The sequence below is a fragment of the Amphimedon queenslandica genome, unplaced genomic scaffold (assembly GCF_000090795.2).
Source record: "Amphimedon queenslandica unplaced genomic scaffold, v1.1 AMPQUscaffold_13403, whole genome shotgun sequence".
Lineage (NCBI taxonomy): Eukaryota > Metazoa > Porifera > Demospongiae > Haplosclerida > Niphatidae > Amphimedon > Amphimedon queenslandica.
The window spans coordinates 183,456-200,612 of NW_003546361.1; the positions used below are offsets into that span (position 1 = coordinate 183,456).

Sequence of the window (17,157 nt, forward strand, 5' to 3'; positions counted from 1 at the left end):
ACAGTTCTGTGCAGCATCAGACATATCTAGATATGCTAATCTTGTCCATGCTCCTGCTGAACCACACAATGTTCCCATATTACAGTATGTAGAATATGTTCCAGTAGGTCCTACCAGTATATAATAACCTGATGGACTGAGTGGTTGTTGTTCTAGTAGATGCTTACAAGAGGTAGGTAAAGCAGCTGATTCATTGTGTAGCTCCAGTAGTTCTTGTGCTATTAGTAGTATATCATCAGCCACTCCAGCAGTAGAAGTACTGGTGTCTTGTAGATTAGAGAGAGTATTGACAATGTTCATTAGTTTTGAAGCAGATGCACTAGTTCCATTAAGAAGACGATTCAATAACTCCGTATTGTTAAACTGGTATTCTCGTTCCTCGGCAAAATTTGCTCCAATTTTGATCAAAATGTTCTCAACAGCTGTCATGAGACTAGAGAGCTTTTCATTAGTGATATTGGCAACACGATTGACATTGAAAATGGCATTGAGAACAGATTGAGTGGAAAAATCGACAGCACCATTAGTAGCATTAGCAAGAGTAGCAACATTGAAAATGGCATCGAGAACAGACTCAGTTGAAGTATCAACAGCACCATTAGTAGCATTAGCAAGAGTGGTGACATCAATTATAGCATTGAGCATTGTTTGAGTAGATACATCAGTAGATATTAGGAGCTCATTCAACATTGCTGTATCATTCAACCTCCTCTCTATCTCTGCTAAAATAATCTGAGACACTTCTTTCACAGCATACTGTGTATTAGTGCTGGTATTAGCAAGATCAGTGAGGACATTATCATTTGAAGTAACAAAAGCATTAGGAGAGCAATCACAGGAAGTATTACCGTACAACTGATACAGTATAGCAATTGCAGCTACAATAATAACAATCAGTTGTATCACTTGTATTCCTATTACAACCAACTGTAGCTTCCCTCCTGTAGGTTTGTCAGGAATCTTCATTACTTCATCATAAGATTCAGGGAAGCCACCATCATTATCATACTCTTGTAACTCATAAAGCTTTCTATCATCATCTGTCTCCATGACTTAGACAAGAATTCAAGCAAGCAATTGCAAAAAAGAAGCGTTTTTATCATATTCATGTACTGTAGTCTCTATTATTAGTAAACAGAGCTTCGTGTTACACTCATGAATAATACTATAAGGTGTCACACCACTGATTACAAAGACAGTAAACAGTGTGGCCATGATGCATTTGCAGCTTGTTTGCTGTCAAAATTCATAGACATTTTTGTTATAGCATTATTAAAGAATGTAAAGATATATAGCACAGCATAAGTTTAGCCTAAGGTTTCTAAAAAGCAGTTTTCAGCACTGAAACAAAAAGCATCAAGTCTCTATTTTACATATATCTCATAAAAGCTAAGAGGACTATCTTCGATACTGTAGCCACCATCAGCACATATCCTGAACTCAATATAGTCAGTAGTGGTAGTGCTACCATAGTTTCTGTGAAACCATGGGATACCAGGAGCACTACAACAAGGACCTTCAGCACCACCACAGCCTTGACCATCCCAGAGTGGATCAGATGTGTAGAGAGTATAGCTCCAACTAGGATTAGGATTACCAGACTCGCAGAACCAATTGCTACCCATAAATGAACGAACTGATCCAGAATTACCACTGGCACATGGACAGCTACTTTGACTATCTTCAGCTAAGAAGGACCAGACATGTTGACGAGGAGACCCACGAGTGATACTAACACCATCAAGGTAATAAGAATTTATATCATTTGGTCCATCAATGCCATCAACATGACCCCACTGATATCCTGTTACTCTACCACATATCTGAGAATAACTAATACCATGAGATGGGTATTTAACAGGATCACTACAACCAGGACCACTGTTAGTTTTACCACAAACTCTAACTCCTCCTGACTGGTACTGTCTAAACCCAGAAGGACAGTTCTGTGTAGCATCAGTCATATCCAGATACGCTATTCTTGTCCATCCTCCTTCTGAACCACACAATGTGTCCATATTACAGTATGTAGAAAATGTTCCAGTATAAGTACCTGCCAGTATATAATAACCTGATGGACTGCTAGGTTGTTGTTCATGTAGTTGCTTACAAGAGGTAGGTAAAGCAGCTGATTCATTGTGTAGTACTAATAGTTCTTGTGCTATTAGTAGTATATCATCAGCCACTCCAGCTGTAGAGGTACAGGTATCTTGTAGATTAGAAAGAGTATTGACAATGTTCATTAGTTTTGAAGCAGATGCACTAGTTCCATTAAGAAGACGATTCAATAACTCCGTACTATTGAACTGGTATTCTCTTTCCTCGTCAAAATTAGTTCCAATGTTTAACAAAACCCTTTCTGTTAGTCTTAAAGATGTATCAGTAGTTTTGATTAGCTCATTCAACAATTCTGTATCATTCAACCTCCTCTCTATCTCTGCTAACATAATCTGAGACACTTCTTTGACAGCATACTGTGTATTAGTGCTGGTATTAGCAAGATCAGTGAGGACATTATCATTTGAAATGGCAGGATTCGACGTGGTTGAATCACAAGAAGTATTACCGTACAACTGATACAGTATAGCAATTGCAGCTACAATAATAACAATCAGTTGTATCACTTGTATTGCTATTACAACAAACTGCAGCTTCCCTCCTGTAGGTTTGTCAGGAGCCTTGATCACTTCATCATAAGGTTCAGGGAAGCTGCCAACATTATCATACTCTTGTAGCTCATAAAGCTTCCTATTATCGCCTGTCTCCTCCATTCTGCTGGTAAAGAAAAAAGTGTTGTTGGTTTGTTACCATGGTAGCAATTGTATTCATATCATCATGAATTGAATTCAAATATTGATGGGATGCAATGCAACAAATGTGCCTTTAATAGACAAAATTTATATTTAAAAGTACATCATTAATTATCTGGTTATGATAAATAATAATTAATAAACAAAATACATGAACTTCAACAGTTTGAGTCTTCAATAATTATTACTGACCATGATGATCTAGGTTTAAAAGTAAAAAACAACTTCAACTCACTAACTAACGATACTATGCAAATACAACACTGACATTAACACAGATACTAACACTGATATTAACACAGATACTAACACTGATATTAACACTGATACTAACACTGATATTAACACTGATATTAACATTGATACTAACACTAATAATATCGACATTAACATTTCAATGAGTATAGACTTAAAAGTTAATACACACATCATCACACAAGTACACATTTACATGTACATGTACACATAAAATATAAAATACACCTACATGTACATTAGTTACCATCATCAGATTCTTCATCTGCTGTCTTCAGCCATTCAACCATTTTATTCATCTGTGATAGAAAAGTATCTTTTTTATCAGGGAGGAAAGCATCTTCATGCCACTTCAGTATGGCCTGTTCAGATATCAGATCCTCTATATATAAAAAGAGGTGTGGTCATATAATTTTAACTACCACACCCACTTTTGTAAAAATTAATTCAATTATGCATACATGTATGTAGCCTAGCATACATCTCTCTTTTACTAACTTTTATAAAAATTTAATATTATTCTAGGGAATAGGTTAATAAAAACTGGAGATTTGGCACAATAGCTCTGTATCTCTCTCATGAGCATCAGCTGTGGGGTACCACGCTCACAAAACGGATAAAAAAGAGACGAATATTTCTAGTAAAATAATTTTAAAAAAAGAAAGAAAACTCAAAATGAAATTCAAAATACACATAATTATTATTACTAAAATACCCTGTAGTACAGGGACTTTGACCAGATTTTTGAGCAACTTTAAAAATTTGTTAAAAATCCAATTTCGATCAGAATTAGCTCAAACTTTCTATACAACATAAGTACATGTACATTTGTATATGCATCAAGAAAAATTATAAAAATAGAGAAATTTCTCCTTGCCATTTTTGACAAAATACCCTGTACTATAGCCCATAGTCTTTGGCTCAATTTTTGAGCAACTATATGCAGCTTTACCTCAAGGTGCTTCTCCAGCTGGTCAATGAGTGATTGTCCCTCCACTTTGCTCCAGTCCCCAGTATCCATCACACTCTTCCAGAGCAGTGTCACTGTATGTACTTCAGTTAGTGTGGAGGATTCCAGCACCTCTTGAATGTGATCAATGATAATGGAGGACTCCGTCTCATTCTCAAGATAATCATCTTTTAATAATAATAATAATAATAATAATAATAATAATAATAATAATAATAATAATAATAATGATAATAATAATAATAATGATAACAATAATAAACATACCAATTTCTCCCTTCAGTTTTTTCTTTATTCTAATATTTTGTTGAGCTTTTCTAAACGTCACTAGTTCATGGAGACCAGCTTCAGTGAAGTGTTTGTCAAAAGTTTCCTCAGTTCTTCTTGAGAGAGGCAAAATATTCTAAAAATGAATAAATAAACAAACAAACTAACAAATAAAGTACATAAATAAAGCAGTAAATAGATTTTAAATAAAGTAACAGACTGTCCTTACTATAAGATATACAATACCAGTTATTATATTAAAGTTAACTAACCAGTAGTTGATTCTCCAGTTTAGTCTTCCTCAATACTGATCCTACATTAATGATTCCTTTCTCTTCAATCCAAGTACGAAACAAGACTATTGTGAACGATAGGCCGAGGTCCTCCTTCATTAAGTGTTCAGCACAGAGAACGTTTAAAAATAAATTATTAATAACATCTTGAGTAAGAATTCCTAGAGGGACGGAAGGGGGTCAAATTTCCAGTAAAATTAATAATACAAGTATTCCAAGTTAGTCTAAGTATTAAGTATACTTGGCAAACTTGTGGCCAAGTGCCATTGAGCATACGTCTAATGACACACACAATAGCTGGTTTTATTTTGATTAATGACTATTCAAAACCCATCCCAAATCACCAGCTGTATAATAAGTAATATGTTGTTTGCTAGTATTGTGTATTATTACCTTCAGTAATACACAATGCTGTGTATATGGCAAGACATTGTCTCTGACGTTCAGTGAAAGCTTTTAAATAATTGATAACTTTACTGATGGTGTCTTTAACTTGCTTTTGAAGGTAACGATACCTACGTAATAGATTAGTGAGAACCTGGAGGAAGAGAGAGAGACAGAGAGAGAGAGAGACAGAGAGACAGAGAGAGAGAGAGAGACAGAGAGAGAGACAGAGAGAGTAGATCGTGTAATGTACATGTACATGTTATGTCAAAAAGATTGATATAGTAAAATTTGTCTGGTAGGACATTTTGTGACATGTCATTGAGCATAACATACTCAAATCAAAACAAAATGGCTGACCTAAAAAAAGAATATTTCGGCAATTTCTTCATGAAACCATCAATTGCAAATATTACACATAATTAAACATACATGTACAGTACATGTGCTTACTTGCAGGTATAGTTTCAAGCCAGTGACGGTGGGTGTGGCTAAGAACACACAGAATGATGAGGGCTGGTCTGACTCCACCTTTCCCCCGGGGGCAAGGATACCACCAGCTATTAATATCTCCAATAACGACTCAGCATAACGACTATAATAATAATAATAATAATAATAATAATAATAATAATAATAATTTAATAAAGTACATGTACATGTACTTGGGAAGTGCTTTAGTTGTCGCCAAATAAAAAGAAAAAATTAATTCTTATATAATTTATAATATAATATAAATTATCTGATACATGCATATACAATTATGGTACACAAGTTAAACTCCCGACCCTATGTAAACTTTAAACTGTCCCAGACCCCTTAATACAAGTACATGTAAACCCCCTTGTACTGTACATGTACCACGGTCTTAGTCGTGTCTCACCGATAGTCCAGCGTCTCTCCTTCTTTAGCTAAAACAGTGGAGAGTGCTTCTGGTGATCCATCAGTCTCGTTCAGTTTACTAATGACAGTATCAGCAAATGATTCAGCGTCATACTTGACTTTTTCGTCTCTCTTCCTTGTCTTAAATTTATAAGGTACCTAGAGGTTACATTTTATTAATCAGTAATTTTTTATTAGTCAGTTAATTTACATTTAAAACTGGCAGTGGCTCCTTTACTGGCGTGCTAAACTCACTCTTGGCTTTTTCATCTGTCTTTGTATCGTTTTTAACTTTCTATAAAGAGAGGAGGAAAAGAAAATTATCATAAAACTTTACATATTTAACATATATTTTAACTTCCTGCGGAAGAGAGAGAGAGGGGAGGATAAACATTGTATTATTCTTTTTGCTCATAATAATTTTATCTCTTACACTTGTACTTGAAGTTGGAAGAGGATCCATTGTTTTTGTGTCAAACTCACTCAAGGCTTTTTCATCTGTATTCTTTGTCTCATATCTAACTCCCTACAAAAAGGAGAAGTTTAAGTTCGAAGTACACTGTGCATTTGTACGTACATGCTCTTCCTCTAATGCATACTTTTTCTTTTTGTCTCTCTTCCTTATCTTATATCTAGAGCCCTAAAAAAGAGAGGGGTAGGAGCAATAGTTTCTGACATGTAATTTACAGCTAAAGTTGGAAGTTCCTTTGCTGCACACATTTCCCTCTTCCTTGATCAATTCCTGTAGAGCCTCTCTTCCTAAATGATTGTGTTGTCACTCTCTGTTGCTATGGAACATAATCATATTCGTTACGTGGGTGGGTATCAGCATGACAGCACACATGAATTGCTTTGACATTTAAAATTAACGATATTCATGTGTGCTAATAAACTTGTAGTAGAAGTTGTTAAGAGCACACAGCATCAACACTCCACTAGCTAGATGTAGTTAATTGTCCCATCACCAATTGACAGTCTGGCCTATACATGCTCTACTACTTGTACATGTACATCAATAATAGTGGACTACATGTGCATTTAACTTCTTCTTCATTACTCAATAGTAGACTCTCTCCCTCATTCAATCCATTACATCATATACAGGTACACGTGTGTGGGTGTAAATAATTCTTGTACTATGCTGATTGGTCGTATTGTATTTATTTTAATAAACAAAATTAAATTTAAAAGTACATTATAATTATGATAAATAAACAAAATACATAAACTTGATCAGTTGTTGAGTCTTCAATAATTATTACTGACCATGATGATCTAGTTTAAAATGAAAGAAAAAAAACAATTTTATTACCAACTAACGGCACCATGCAAATACACCAACACTGACATTAACACAAATACTAATACTGATACTAACACTGATAGTAACACTGATATTAACATTGATAGTAACATTGATATTAACACAGATACTAACACTGACATTAACACAGATAATAACACTGATATTAACACAGATACTGACATTAACATTGATACTAACACTAATAATATCAACATGAACATTTCAATGAGTATAGACTTAAAAGTTAATACACACATCATCACACAAGTACACATTTACATGTACATGTACACATAAAATATAAAATATACATGTACCTACATGTACATATAGATCAGTTACCATCATCAGATTCTTCATCAGCTGTCTTTAGCCATTCAACCATTTTATTCATCTGCGATAGAAAAGTATCTTTTTTATCAGGAAGGAAAGCATCTTTATACCACTTCAGTATGGCCTGTTCAGATATCAGATCCTCTATACATAAAGAGGTGTGGTCATATAACTTTAACTACCACACCCACTTTGATAAAAATTAATTTAATTATGTGTAAATGTTTGTAGCTTGCATCTCTCTCTCTTTTACTAACTTTTATAAAAATGTAATATTATTCTTGGGAATAGGTTAATAAAAACTGGAGATTTGGCACAATAGCTCTGTATCTCTCTCATTAGCATCAGCTGTGGGGTACCCCGCTCACAAAACGGATCAAAAAGAGACGAATATTTCTAGTAAAAATAATTTAAAAAAAGAAAGAGAACTCAAAATGAAATTCAAAATACATACATGTAATTATTATTACTAAAATACCCTGTAGTACAGGGACTTTGACCAGATTTTTAAGTAACTTTAAAAATTCGTTAAAAATCCAATTTCGATCGGAATTAGCTCAAAGTTTCCATACAACATAAAAACATGTATATGCATCAGAAAAAATCATAAAAATGGAGAATTCTCTCCTTGCCATTTTTGACAAAATACCCTGTACTATAGCCCATGGTCTTTGGCTTGGTTTTTGAGCAACTACTGTAGGGTGCCTTTTTTGAAGATTTGCGAAAATTGCTTTGGCAAAAATTAAATTATTACGGTACAAGATAGCAGATGGCATAAATTTGTGAAAATTAAATCTGCAAAATAGATTTTTAGGCCAATTTGTGAAATTTAAAGCCCCCTCAAAAAAGGCGCCCTGTGGCATATGGAGCTATTACCTCAAGGTGCTTCTCCAGCTGGTCAATGAGTGATTGTCCCTCCACTTTGCTCCAGTCCCCAGTATCCATCACACTCTTCCAGAGCAGTGTCACTGTATGTACTTCAGTTAGTGTGGAGGACTCCAGCACCTCTTGAATGTGATCAATGATAATGGAGGACTCCGTCTCATTCTCAAGATAATCATCTATTAATAATAATAATAATAATAATAATAATAATAATAATAACAACAACAACAACAACAACAACAACAACAACAACAACAACATTAATACTAATTTCTCTTCTTTTCGTTGACCTTTTCTCTCTCATTAACATTGAATAATAATAATAACGATAATAATAATAATAATAAACATACCAATTTCTCCCTTCAGTTTCTTCTTTATTCTAATATTTTGTTGAGCTTTTCTAAACGTCACTAGTTCATGGAGACCAGCTTCAGTGAAGTGTTTGTCAAAATTTTCCTCAGTTCTTTTTGAGAGAGGCAAAATATTCTAAAATAAATAAATAAATGAATAAATAAATTGCCATGTGGTGCAGTTTGCAAGCTATTCACAAAAATTTATTTCATGAAATTTTAGAAATGTAAGATTCGCAAATTTTTTGTCGCATAAATTTCATGGTATACAGTAAAACATTAAGAATTTGCTTCAATAAACTCAAACTGTACATGTGCATGTATGTACTTTTATATCCCACTTATATCAATATACTTACATTTTATACTGAGGCTTCACTCAATTAACTATTGCTAGTTATTATATTAAAGTTAACTAACCAGTAGTTGATTCTCCAGTTTAGTCTTCCTCAATACTGATCCAACATTAATGATTCCTTTCTCCTCAATCCAAGTACGAAACAAGACTATTGTGAACGATAGGCCAAGGTCCTCCTTCATCAAGTGTTCAGCACAGAGAACATTTAAAAATAAATTATTAATGACATCTTGAGTTAGGATTCCTAGAGGGACGGAAGGGGGTCAAATTTCCAGTAAAATTAATAATACAAGTATACCAAGTTAGTCTAAGTATTAAGTATACTTGGCAAACTTGTGGCCATGTGCCATTGAGCATACACATAATGACACACACAATAGCTGGTTTTATTTTGATTAATGACTATTCAAAACCCATCTCTAATCACCAGCTGTATAATAAGTAATACATAAATATCTTATTGCTAGTACTGTGTATTATTACCTTCAGTAATACACAGTGCTGTGTATATGGCAAGGCATTGTCTCTGAGATTTAGTGAAAGCTTTTAAATAATTAATAACTTTACTGACGGCGTCTTTAACTTGCTTTTGAAGGTAACGATATCTACGTAATAGATTAGTTAGAACCTGGAGGGAGGGAGAGAGAGAGAGAGGGAGAGAGAGAGGGAGAGAGAGAGAGGGAGAGAGAGAGGGAGAGAGAGAGGGAGAGAGAGAGGGAGAGAGAGAGAGAGAGAGAGAGAGAGAGGGAGAGAGAGAGGGAGAGAGAGAGAGAGGGAGAGAGAGAGGGAGAGAGAGAGAGAGAGGGAGAGAGAGAGATCATACAATGTACATGTACATATCATATATGATGTATGTCAATATGAATGATTTAGCATACTCAAATCAAAACAAAATGGCTGACTTGGTGATTTCTTCATGGAACCATCAATTGCGAATATTACACATAATTAAAAATACATGTACAGTTGCTTACTTGCAGGTATAGTTTCAAGCCAGTGACAGTGGGTGTGGCTGAAAACACACAAAATGATGAGGGCGGGTCTGACTCCACCTTCCCCCCAGGGGCAAGAATACCACCAGCTATTAATATCTCCAATAACGACTCAGCATAACGACTGTATAATAATAATAATAATAATAATAATAATAATAATAATAATAATAATAATAATAATAATAATAATAACAATAATAATGTTATGAATGTGAAGTACATGTACATGTACTTATAAATTGCTTCAATTGTCGCCAAATAAAATTTAAAAATTAAATTTTATAATGTCATAAAAATTATCCCGACCCTACGTAAACTTTAAACTGTCCCAGACCCCTTAATACATGTACATGTAAAACCCCCTTGTACATGTACTGTGGTCACAGTCGTGTCTCACCGATAGTCCAGTGTCTCTCCTTCTTTAGCTAAAACGGAGGAGAGTGCTTCTGGTGAGCCATCAGTTTCGTTCAGTTTACTAATAACAGTATCAGCGAATGATTCAGCGTCATATTTGACCTTTTCATCTCTCTTCCTCGTCTTATACCTGGCTCCCTATAAAGAGAGGAGAGGAAGGGTAGTATTGTAGCTCTTTATTTCTTTGTCTCTTTACAGTTAAAGTTGGTAGCTCCTTTGCCGCACACATGTCGAGCCTTTAATAGCCCTTTATTGCATCAACCTCCGTATACTAAGAGTTTACCGAACAAACCAAGCAAGCGGATACTTTAAACACGTGCAAAAACGTGCTTGGTGTACCACGAGGAAAAACGTGGGGTGTGACATTTGCGCATGCGTAGAATAAAGTAAACAAAGGAAAATGTCTACAGTGTCTTTCCCTCCGTCAGGAGCTTGTCTTTGGTTAGTACAACCTTTTTGGTTGTCAATAATATTGTTATTATTATTATTATTATTTTAGGGATACTTCTAATATAGGAGATACACTATCACTTCATTTGACAACAGCTGGGTATGAATATTAATTACTTAAATTAAACTGTAATAATTATAATTAAATATTATACTTGTAAATTAAGAATTTGTATTGGGCACAGTTTAAATATTGTTGTTTTAATTATTGTGGTTTATAAACATATATGACCTCTTCTTTTTTATTTTAATTCATCTCCGTTTATTTTTTCCTCTCTCTCTCCCTCTCTCTGTCTCTGTCCCTCTCTCAAGATGGCTACAGTTGAAGGTTAACGCTGCTACAATTAAGATGGCCATATGTCATGCCAACCGTCAGTCACCGTGGCAACAGGAAGGTTTCTTAATGGCGACGCCCATCGTAAACAAAAGTAAACAAAAATGAATAATGATTTATTTTAATTAATAATTGTTTTAATTAATATTGTTGATAGATGATACAGTTGTGTTTGAAGTTAGTCGTTTTGATCCTGGGAAGTGGGTGGAGTCTGAGAGACTGATACCAATCACAATACTACCTGATGAAATACCAATACCCTGCAAAGTAATTATTTATTTTTTTAATTTTTAATTTTAGTATTATTGTTTTTTTTAATTTAGTATTTTTCTTAATTTTAGTATTTTATGATTTTTTTAAATTTTAATTTTAGTATTATTTATTATTATTTTAATGTTACTTTTCTTATTTTTATTTTTTATTTTAATGTTATTTATTCAATATTTTTTAATTTTAGCATTATTTATTATTTTTATTTTTTATTTTATTATTATTATTATTATTATAATGTTATTTTATTATTATTATTATTATTATTATTATTATGTTATTTTATTATTATTATTATCTTTTATTTTAGTATTATTTTTTATCATTTTTATTTTTTATTTTAACAAACTTTAAATCAATAAAACAGCAGTAACAGTAGCATCACCACCATATTGTATTTTAGATGTAATTTTTTCTCTCATTGTTTTGCTAGTTATTAAAAGGAGTTATTAATACCGAAGGCCACTTGTCTCATAACATGGTTCAGTTGAAAGAATCGATTAACGATATTTATCATAACTTGATATCGAAAAGTAATACTTCACTGCTTCATTTTTATCACCTTTTGTCATTGAGGGTGAGCATATTCGTCCAAAATGAATCAATACATGTTATTAGTAAGTTAATTATTATTTGTTTATTATAATTATTACATATACTTACGTAATGTTAATGTAACTTACGTTACGTTATGCTGTGTAGCAAGTTTGAGTTGATTCCGACTTTCATTTTTCAAGTTACGGCCATTTTAAGAAACGTCAAAATTCTGAAAAAATCCCTGTACTATAGCCCATAGTTTTTTCCGAAAAATGGCTCCGAAATCACATCAAATTTTTATTACATTTTTTCATACATATTGATGTCCTTATGCTGTGTAGCAAGTTTGAGCTGATTCCGACTTAAATTTTTCAAGTTATGGCCATTTTAAGAAAATGTCAAAATTCTGAAAAAATCCCTGTACTATAGCCCATGGTTTTTTCCGAAAAATGGCTCCGAAATCACATCAAATTTTTATTACATTTTTTCATACATATTGATGTCCTTATGCTGTGTAGCAAGTTTGAGGAGATTCCGACTTCATTTTTTAAAGTTACGGCCATTTTAAGAAATTGCCAAAATTCTGAAAAGTACCCAAGGCTATAGCCCATGGTTTTTTCCAAAAAATGGCTCCGAAATCATGCCAAATTTTTATTACATTTTCTGATACATATTGATGTACTTATGCTGTGTAGCAAGTTTGAGCTGATTCCGACTTCAATTTTTCAAGTTTCACATGATTCAAATGTTCATAGATTGTACATGTACATTTAGATGTACATTTATATCATTATTAATTAATTATTTTCTCATTATAGGTGGGTGTGTCCTCCCTTCATCCTCCATTATAGCCACGCCCATACGTGCCATTCCTCTTCTCTCTACTCCACTCAGCTCCAATCTCATTGGACCACAGCCTCTCTCAACACTGCAGGGACGAGTGAGGAGTGGGTATGTGTATATTAATTCTTATTGCAAATGTACATGTACATGCACATACATGTATATGTATAGCGGGACATTTTGTAGGAACTAAAATTTGGCGAATTGCTAAATTTTGGTGATTGGCGAATTTTTAATTTGGCGAATTTGTGGCCACGTACCATTGAGCATGCGTATAATGGCTCAAAATGGCGGATTTTTATTTCAGCGAATGGCTATCAAAATGCCAAATTTGCCAAATTTTATCCTCTAAAATTTTCTGTTGTACGGTATGTTTCTTCTCTTAAATTTTTGAATGATGATCCATCAAAATTACTTGTGCTTGCACAATACATTTTGTTTGTTTTATTTTTAGTTTTTTAACAATGAACCAAACACGAAGACTTGTTCCTCTGTTGCACAGTGATGTCCACTCCCGCACTCTGCCATTAATTGGAGTGTGAGAATTAATATGCATAGAGTATAATGATATATATAGTTAATTTGTCATCTCTCCTCTCTCTCTCTCTCTCTCTCTCCCTCTCTCCCTCTCTCCCTCCCTCTCTCTCTCTCTCTCTCCCTCTCTCCCTCTCTCTCCTCCAGTTGGATAAGTGAAGTATCAATATCCCATCCATTAGTCTGGTCTATGCTACTCCATTTCTCTCATTTTCCTTCTCTTCATAAAGTAAACCACAACGGGTCCTACCTCCTCCTCCTTCCTCGTCGCCATGACTACCAGGTGTGGGCATGGTCACCTGAACGTCTAGAGTGGGCATGGCACATGACATCAACTGAAACACTAAAAGTGAGTTTACATGTAGGAAAAAATAATGTTCAAATTTTTCCTTATTTTATAATTATTTTTGTAGTTTTCTGACGAGTATTTGAGTTCCTATTTGATGCCAGTGATGGATGGTATGGCTGGCCACACCCTCCTCACCTCCGTCAGTCTCCAATGGCAACGGAGAAACTATCACGATGAGAGTTTACCACTTCCTCAACTGAACCTGACCCCAAACGTAAGAATAATATTAAAATAATAATTATAGTATCATGTACAGTTTGAATTGACGTATTACATTGAGAGGTTTTTAAATCACTTATATACATACATGTACATGTTGTTTACTTATCGTTTTACGTCTTTTTCTTAATTGAAAAGAGTTAATTAAGTGAAGTTAATTTTTATTAATTTGGTATTTTATTAATCTACATGTATCAGATGTGTAATGTCACTTATATGTACATGTAGCTAATAAATTCCATTAAAACTTTACATTTGTATACAATGTACATGTAAATATTATTATTATTATTATTGTTGTTGTTGTTGTTGTTTGTTTTTGGTACAGGGTCCTCCTACTGTTGTTAAAAGGGACAGTGACCTGTCTTGTGTTAGTGTCTTCAGTGAAAGGAGTCAGAAAGAGGAGGAGGAGGAGGAGGAGAGAAAACATCGATCACTTGTAGAACAGGAGCTGTTAATAAATAATGTTTATAGACAGGTACAGTGTATTTATTTATTATTATCAATCAGAGTTGTCTCTTGCTTTACATGTACATGTACATATCGGTTTTTATTTCGAGCCATTTTTTAAGAAGCATTAGTTATGGGTCCTTTTTTTGAAGAATTAATGAGCATAATGTATTCTAATATTTCATCTTCTGTTCATTTTTATTCATGTACTGTAGGCAAGGGAGCTATTTGAAGATAAACCTCATCAAAGCATCACTAATGATACTACACCAACTGTTGTACGTAAAGTCACACCCACTATCACCATGGCAACCAATAATCCTCACAGAAGTGTCGACTCATCAAAATCATCAATATCGACGCCTCAAATTATGACACCTAAGAGTACCGTTACTATAGCAACTAACACTGGGCGGAGTCTGCTTTTTAATGACACGCCCACTTGCAATCGGAGTATTCAAGTGTCTGACTTTAATAAGAAAGCTTCCAGCGTTTCCATAGCAACACAAGCCGGTTCTGGGTGTGACTCTTCCCTTTCTCCTCCTCGGTCTCTAAGGACGCTCTCCGATACTGTTTCCATGGTAACAGGAGTCGATAGGACAATGAGTTTTGGTAGCTTTAGTGACGGGTTTGGGGGCGTGGCTTCCAGTTGCTATGATGACAGCGAACGTGATGCTTTTGTTGATGAAGCAAAAGTAAGAACATGTTAGTATAATGGCTTTTATTATTTATTATCATTAAATTGTTGTTGTTGTTGTTGTTTTTATAGAGGCGTATACAAAGTTTCTTAGATGCTTCTCCTCCTCCTTTAACTCCACCCACTTTATTCACTGACAGGAAATACACTGATACCTCATTACTGCCGTTTCCTAAGATACAGTAAGTGCAGTACATGCTTTAGAGCATTTTCTGATGCATGAGTGTGTGTGTGCATATACATGTACCTGTACTTATGTTGTATTGGAAGTTTGAACTAGTTCTTATTTTTACAAATTTTTAAAGTTACTCAAAAATCAGATCATACCCCTCTACTATAGTACATGGTGAATTGGATTTTTTAAAGAAATTTTGAAGTTTCTTGAAAGCCTGTACAATTGTACATGTACATGTATAAATGCTAAATGCCTGAATCAGGAATTTTGGGTTCACATTTTCCTCTCCTCTCTTGTGTCCAGGTGTCCTACTGATGTCTCTTCCATCCAATCCACTGATACTACTATTGATGACCAGTGGAACATTGCTGACAGCATATCACAGAAATACCTAACCAAGAACATCCCACGGCCACCACCACAACTTCTCCCTCCTCCCCCTCTCTCTCCTTCCCCTAGTGCTAGTTCTTCATTAGCTCCTCATGAGTTTAGTGTGGATAGTCAGTCTTATCTTAAGAGACATGGTTTGTTGGATGTGATGGCTGGTGAAGAGAGAGGTGGATCAAACAGTGATTACGTTATTCCTAATGTATTAACTGATATTCCTAGACTGAGACATAATATTAGCTATTGAACTACTTAATTTAGAATTATCTATGATCTTTACTAATTAACATAGTTAATAATCACGCTATCCAGACCTTTCCCAATAGCCTATATACAGTCTTTAAACCCAAAATGACTGTAGGCTGCTGGGGAATGGTCTGTCTAGCAAGACTAAGGTAGACATTGTTTTATAGACTAATAGAGTAGAATCTATTTTCTGATATTGTATTTGTAGTACATCCATGTACTTGTATACATGCAATGAATATGATTAAGTGCAACCCACAATAGACTTTTACTAATGCTTGCTTTATAAAGACACTGCATTATTTTATCTTTATTTAGTCTCTATTGTCACTACTCACTAGAAGAGAATGAGAACTGTGTGGCTTTATCAGCAGTAAACTATTGGGACTCTTCTTTATGTGTCATTTCAATGAGGATGTCCAGTATCTTTGTAATTTTACACAATTTTATCAATTCTTATTATCAATTTCTGTTTTTCTACGTTTTGCAATGCTTAGTTGCTAAAGTAAAGTTGTCCTTGCAATCTCTTGTATTAACTTGCTAATAATTGATTTATTCGAGGTTAATTATCTATGCATTCTTTGTTAACCAATGCATATACCGGTATGTATCTCAATACTTCAGATATTAATAGGTATAGATTATGATTAAATTCTTATTTTCTTCTATATCTACAGCTAGCTTTGGAATTGGTAGCATTCTAGTGCACCACATATATACTTATGCTACAGTGAGTAGATTCAATACAATGTATGTAGTATCACTGACATTATTCCTGTATATAGTACTGTATTCTAACACTTGGACTGCTACTATCATTCCTATCAATGACTATATTCCTTTATATTGAGATAGATACAGTAAGTGAATATGGATAGCTCTTAATTCAAAGACCAGTACAATTTTCTCATAGTTTATTGACAGTGTTACATCACTAGTTTTATCAACAAGTAAATCACATACTTTGAATCAAATTGATGATGCAGTAAGCTATAAAAAGCTATCATTTATTGTTATTCTTGAAAAATTAAATTTCAGTTTAGTTGCAATGAATTCAATAGTACAGCAGTACCATTTGATACAAGAGATCTTGTTAGTTGAATTGAATATTGAATTACTCTTATTTAATTTTAATTGTGGATAGAGTCAATGTGCTAGTGA

The 17,157-nt window shown here is 34.0% G+C and overlaps 5 protein-coding genes across 6 annotated transcripts in view; 2 read left to right on the top strand and 3 right to left on the bottom strand.

Annotated features, from left to right (window-relative positions):
- LOC109582058 (uncharacterized) overlaps positions 1–1,176 on the bottom strand; it is an 8,860-nt gene extending 7,684 nt beyond the window's left edge. Inside the window, exon 1 of one of the 2 annotated variants that reach the window (XM_019996627.1) lies at positions 379–1,176. In XM_019996627.1, coding sequence (XP_019852186.1) covers positions 379–1,050 — 672 coding nt within the window. In that variant the 5' untranslated portion in view covers positions 1,051–1,176. Of the gene's footprint in view, positions 1–62 lie in introns of both variants that reach the window. The other variant, XM_019996626.1, reaches the window with a different exon arrangement.
- A 1,681-nt stretch (positions 1,177–2,857) lies between these two features.
- On the bottom strand, positions 2,858–6,718 carry LOC105312805 (basic leucine zipper and W2 domain-containing protein 1-like). Its single transcript, XM_011405727.2, has 13 exons — positions 6,549–6,718; positions 6,439–6,501; positions 6,295–6,387; positions 6,073–6,156; positions 5,863–6,020; positions 5,433–5,574; positions 4,989–5,133; positions 4,575–4,756; positions 4,303–4,438; positions 4,018–4,202; positions 3,564–3,702; positions 3,313–3,447; positions 2,858–3,011 (listed from the first exon to the last, which is right to left on the bottom strand). The coding sequence occupies exons 1-13, from the start codon at positions 6,579–6,581 to the stop codon at positions 2,995–2,997; spliced, it is 1,512 nt and encodes a 503-aa protein (XP_011404029.1). The 5' UTR covers positions 6,582–6,718; the 3' UTR covers positions 2,858–2,994.
- A 275-nt stretch (positions 6,719–6,993) lies between these two features.
- On the bottom strand, positions 6,994–10,782 carry LOC100635610 (basic leucine zipper and W2 domain-containing protein 1-like). The gene is made up of 10 exons (XM_019996628.1): positions 10,702–10,782; positions 10,489–10,643; positions 10,071–10,212; positions 9,580–9,724; positions 9,159–9,340; positions 8,739–8,874; positions 8,377–8,561; positions 7,758–7,896; positions 7,510–7,644; positions 6,994–7,136 (listed from the first exon to the last, which is right to left on the bottom strand). Exons 1-10 carry the CDS (start codon positions 10,732–10,734, stop codon positions 7,120–7,122), a joined length of 1,269 nt encoding a protein of 422 aa, XP_019852187.1. The 5' UTR covers positions 10,735–10,782; the 3' UTR covers positions 6,994–7,119.
- Positions 10,783–10,883: 101 nt separating this feature from the next.
- LOC109582059 (uncharacterized) lies at positions 10,884–16,037 on the top strand. The gene is made up of 13 exons (XM_019996629.1): positions 10,884–10,946; positions 11,005–11,055; positions 11,268–11,383; positions 11,447–11,556; positions 11,993–12,176; positions 12,915–13,047; positions 13,394–13,477; positions 13,621–13,822; positions 13,887–14,036; positions 14,370–14,519; positions 14,707–15,186; positions 15,261–15,370; positions 15,667–16,037. The coding sequence occupies exons 1-13, from the start codon at positions 10,906–10,908 to the stop codon at positions 15,995–15,997; spliced, it is 2,142 nt and encodes a 713-aa protein (XP_019852188.1). The 5' UTR covers positions 10,884–10,905; the 3' UTR covers positions 15,998–16,037.
- Positions 16,038–16,089: 52 nt separating this feature from the next.
- The window catches only part of LOC109582052 (uncharacterized), a 2,148-nt gene continuing 1,080 nt past the window's right edge, over positions 16,090–17,157 (top strand). Inside the window, exons 1-6 of the mRNA XM_019996613.1 lie at positions 16,090–16,630; positions 16,674–16,726; positions 16,782–16,856; positions 16,910–16,981; positions 17,035–17,088; positions 17,141–17,153. Of these exons, the coding sequence (XP_019852172.1) occupies positions 16,588–16,630; positions 16,674–16,726; positions 16,782–16,856; positions 16,910–16,981; positions 17,035–17,088; positions 17,141–17,153 (310 nt within the window). The 5' untranslated portion in view covers positions 16,090–16,587. The remainder of the gene's footprint in view (positions 16,631–16,673; positions 16,727–16,781; positions 16,857–16,909; positions 16,982–17,034; positions 17,089–17,140; positions 17,154–17,157) is intronic.

Coding starts and splice junctions, on each gene's coding strand:
- LOC105312805 (XM_011405727.2), bottom strand. CDS start 6,581: ATGTGTGCAGCAAAGGAACTTCCAACTTTAGCT. Junction 6,157..6,294: donor TTCCAACTTCAAGTACAAGT/GTAAGAGATAAA, acceptor CTCTCTTTATAG/AAAGTTAAAAACGATACAAA. Junction 4,203..4,302: donor AAAACTGAAGGGAGAAATTG/GTATGTTTATTA, acceptor TATTATTAAAAG/ATGATTATCTTGAGAATGAG.
- LOC100635610 (XM_019996628.1), bottom strand. CDS start 10,734: ATGTGTGCGGCAAAGGAGCTACCAACTTTAACT. Junction 10,213..10,488: donor GGAGAGACACTGGACTATCG/GTGAGACACGAC, acceptor ATTATTATACAG/TCGTTATGCTGAGTCGTTAT. Junction 9,341..9,579: donor AGCACTGTGTATTACTGAAG/GTAATAATACAC, acceptor CCGTCCCTCTAG/GAATCCTAACTCAAGATGTC.
- LOC109582059 (XM_019996629.1), top strand. CDS start 10,906: ATGTCTACAGTGTCTTTCCCTCCGTCAGGAGCTTGTCTTTG. Junction 11,384..11,446: donor GACGCCCATCGTAAACAAAA/GTAAACAAAAAT, acceptor TATTGTTGATAG/ATGATACAGTTGTGTTTGAA. Junction 14,037..14,369: donor AACTGAACCTGACCCCAAAC/GTAAGAATAATA, acceptor TTTTTGGTACAG/GGTCCTCCTACTGTTGTTAA.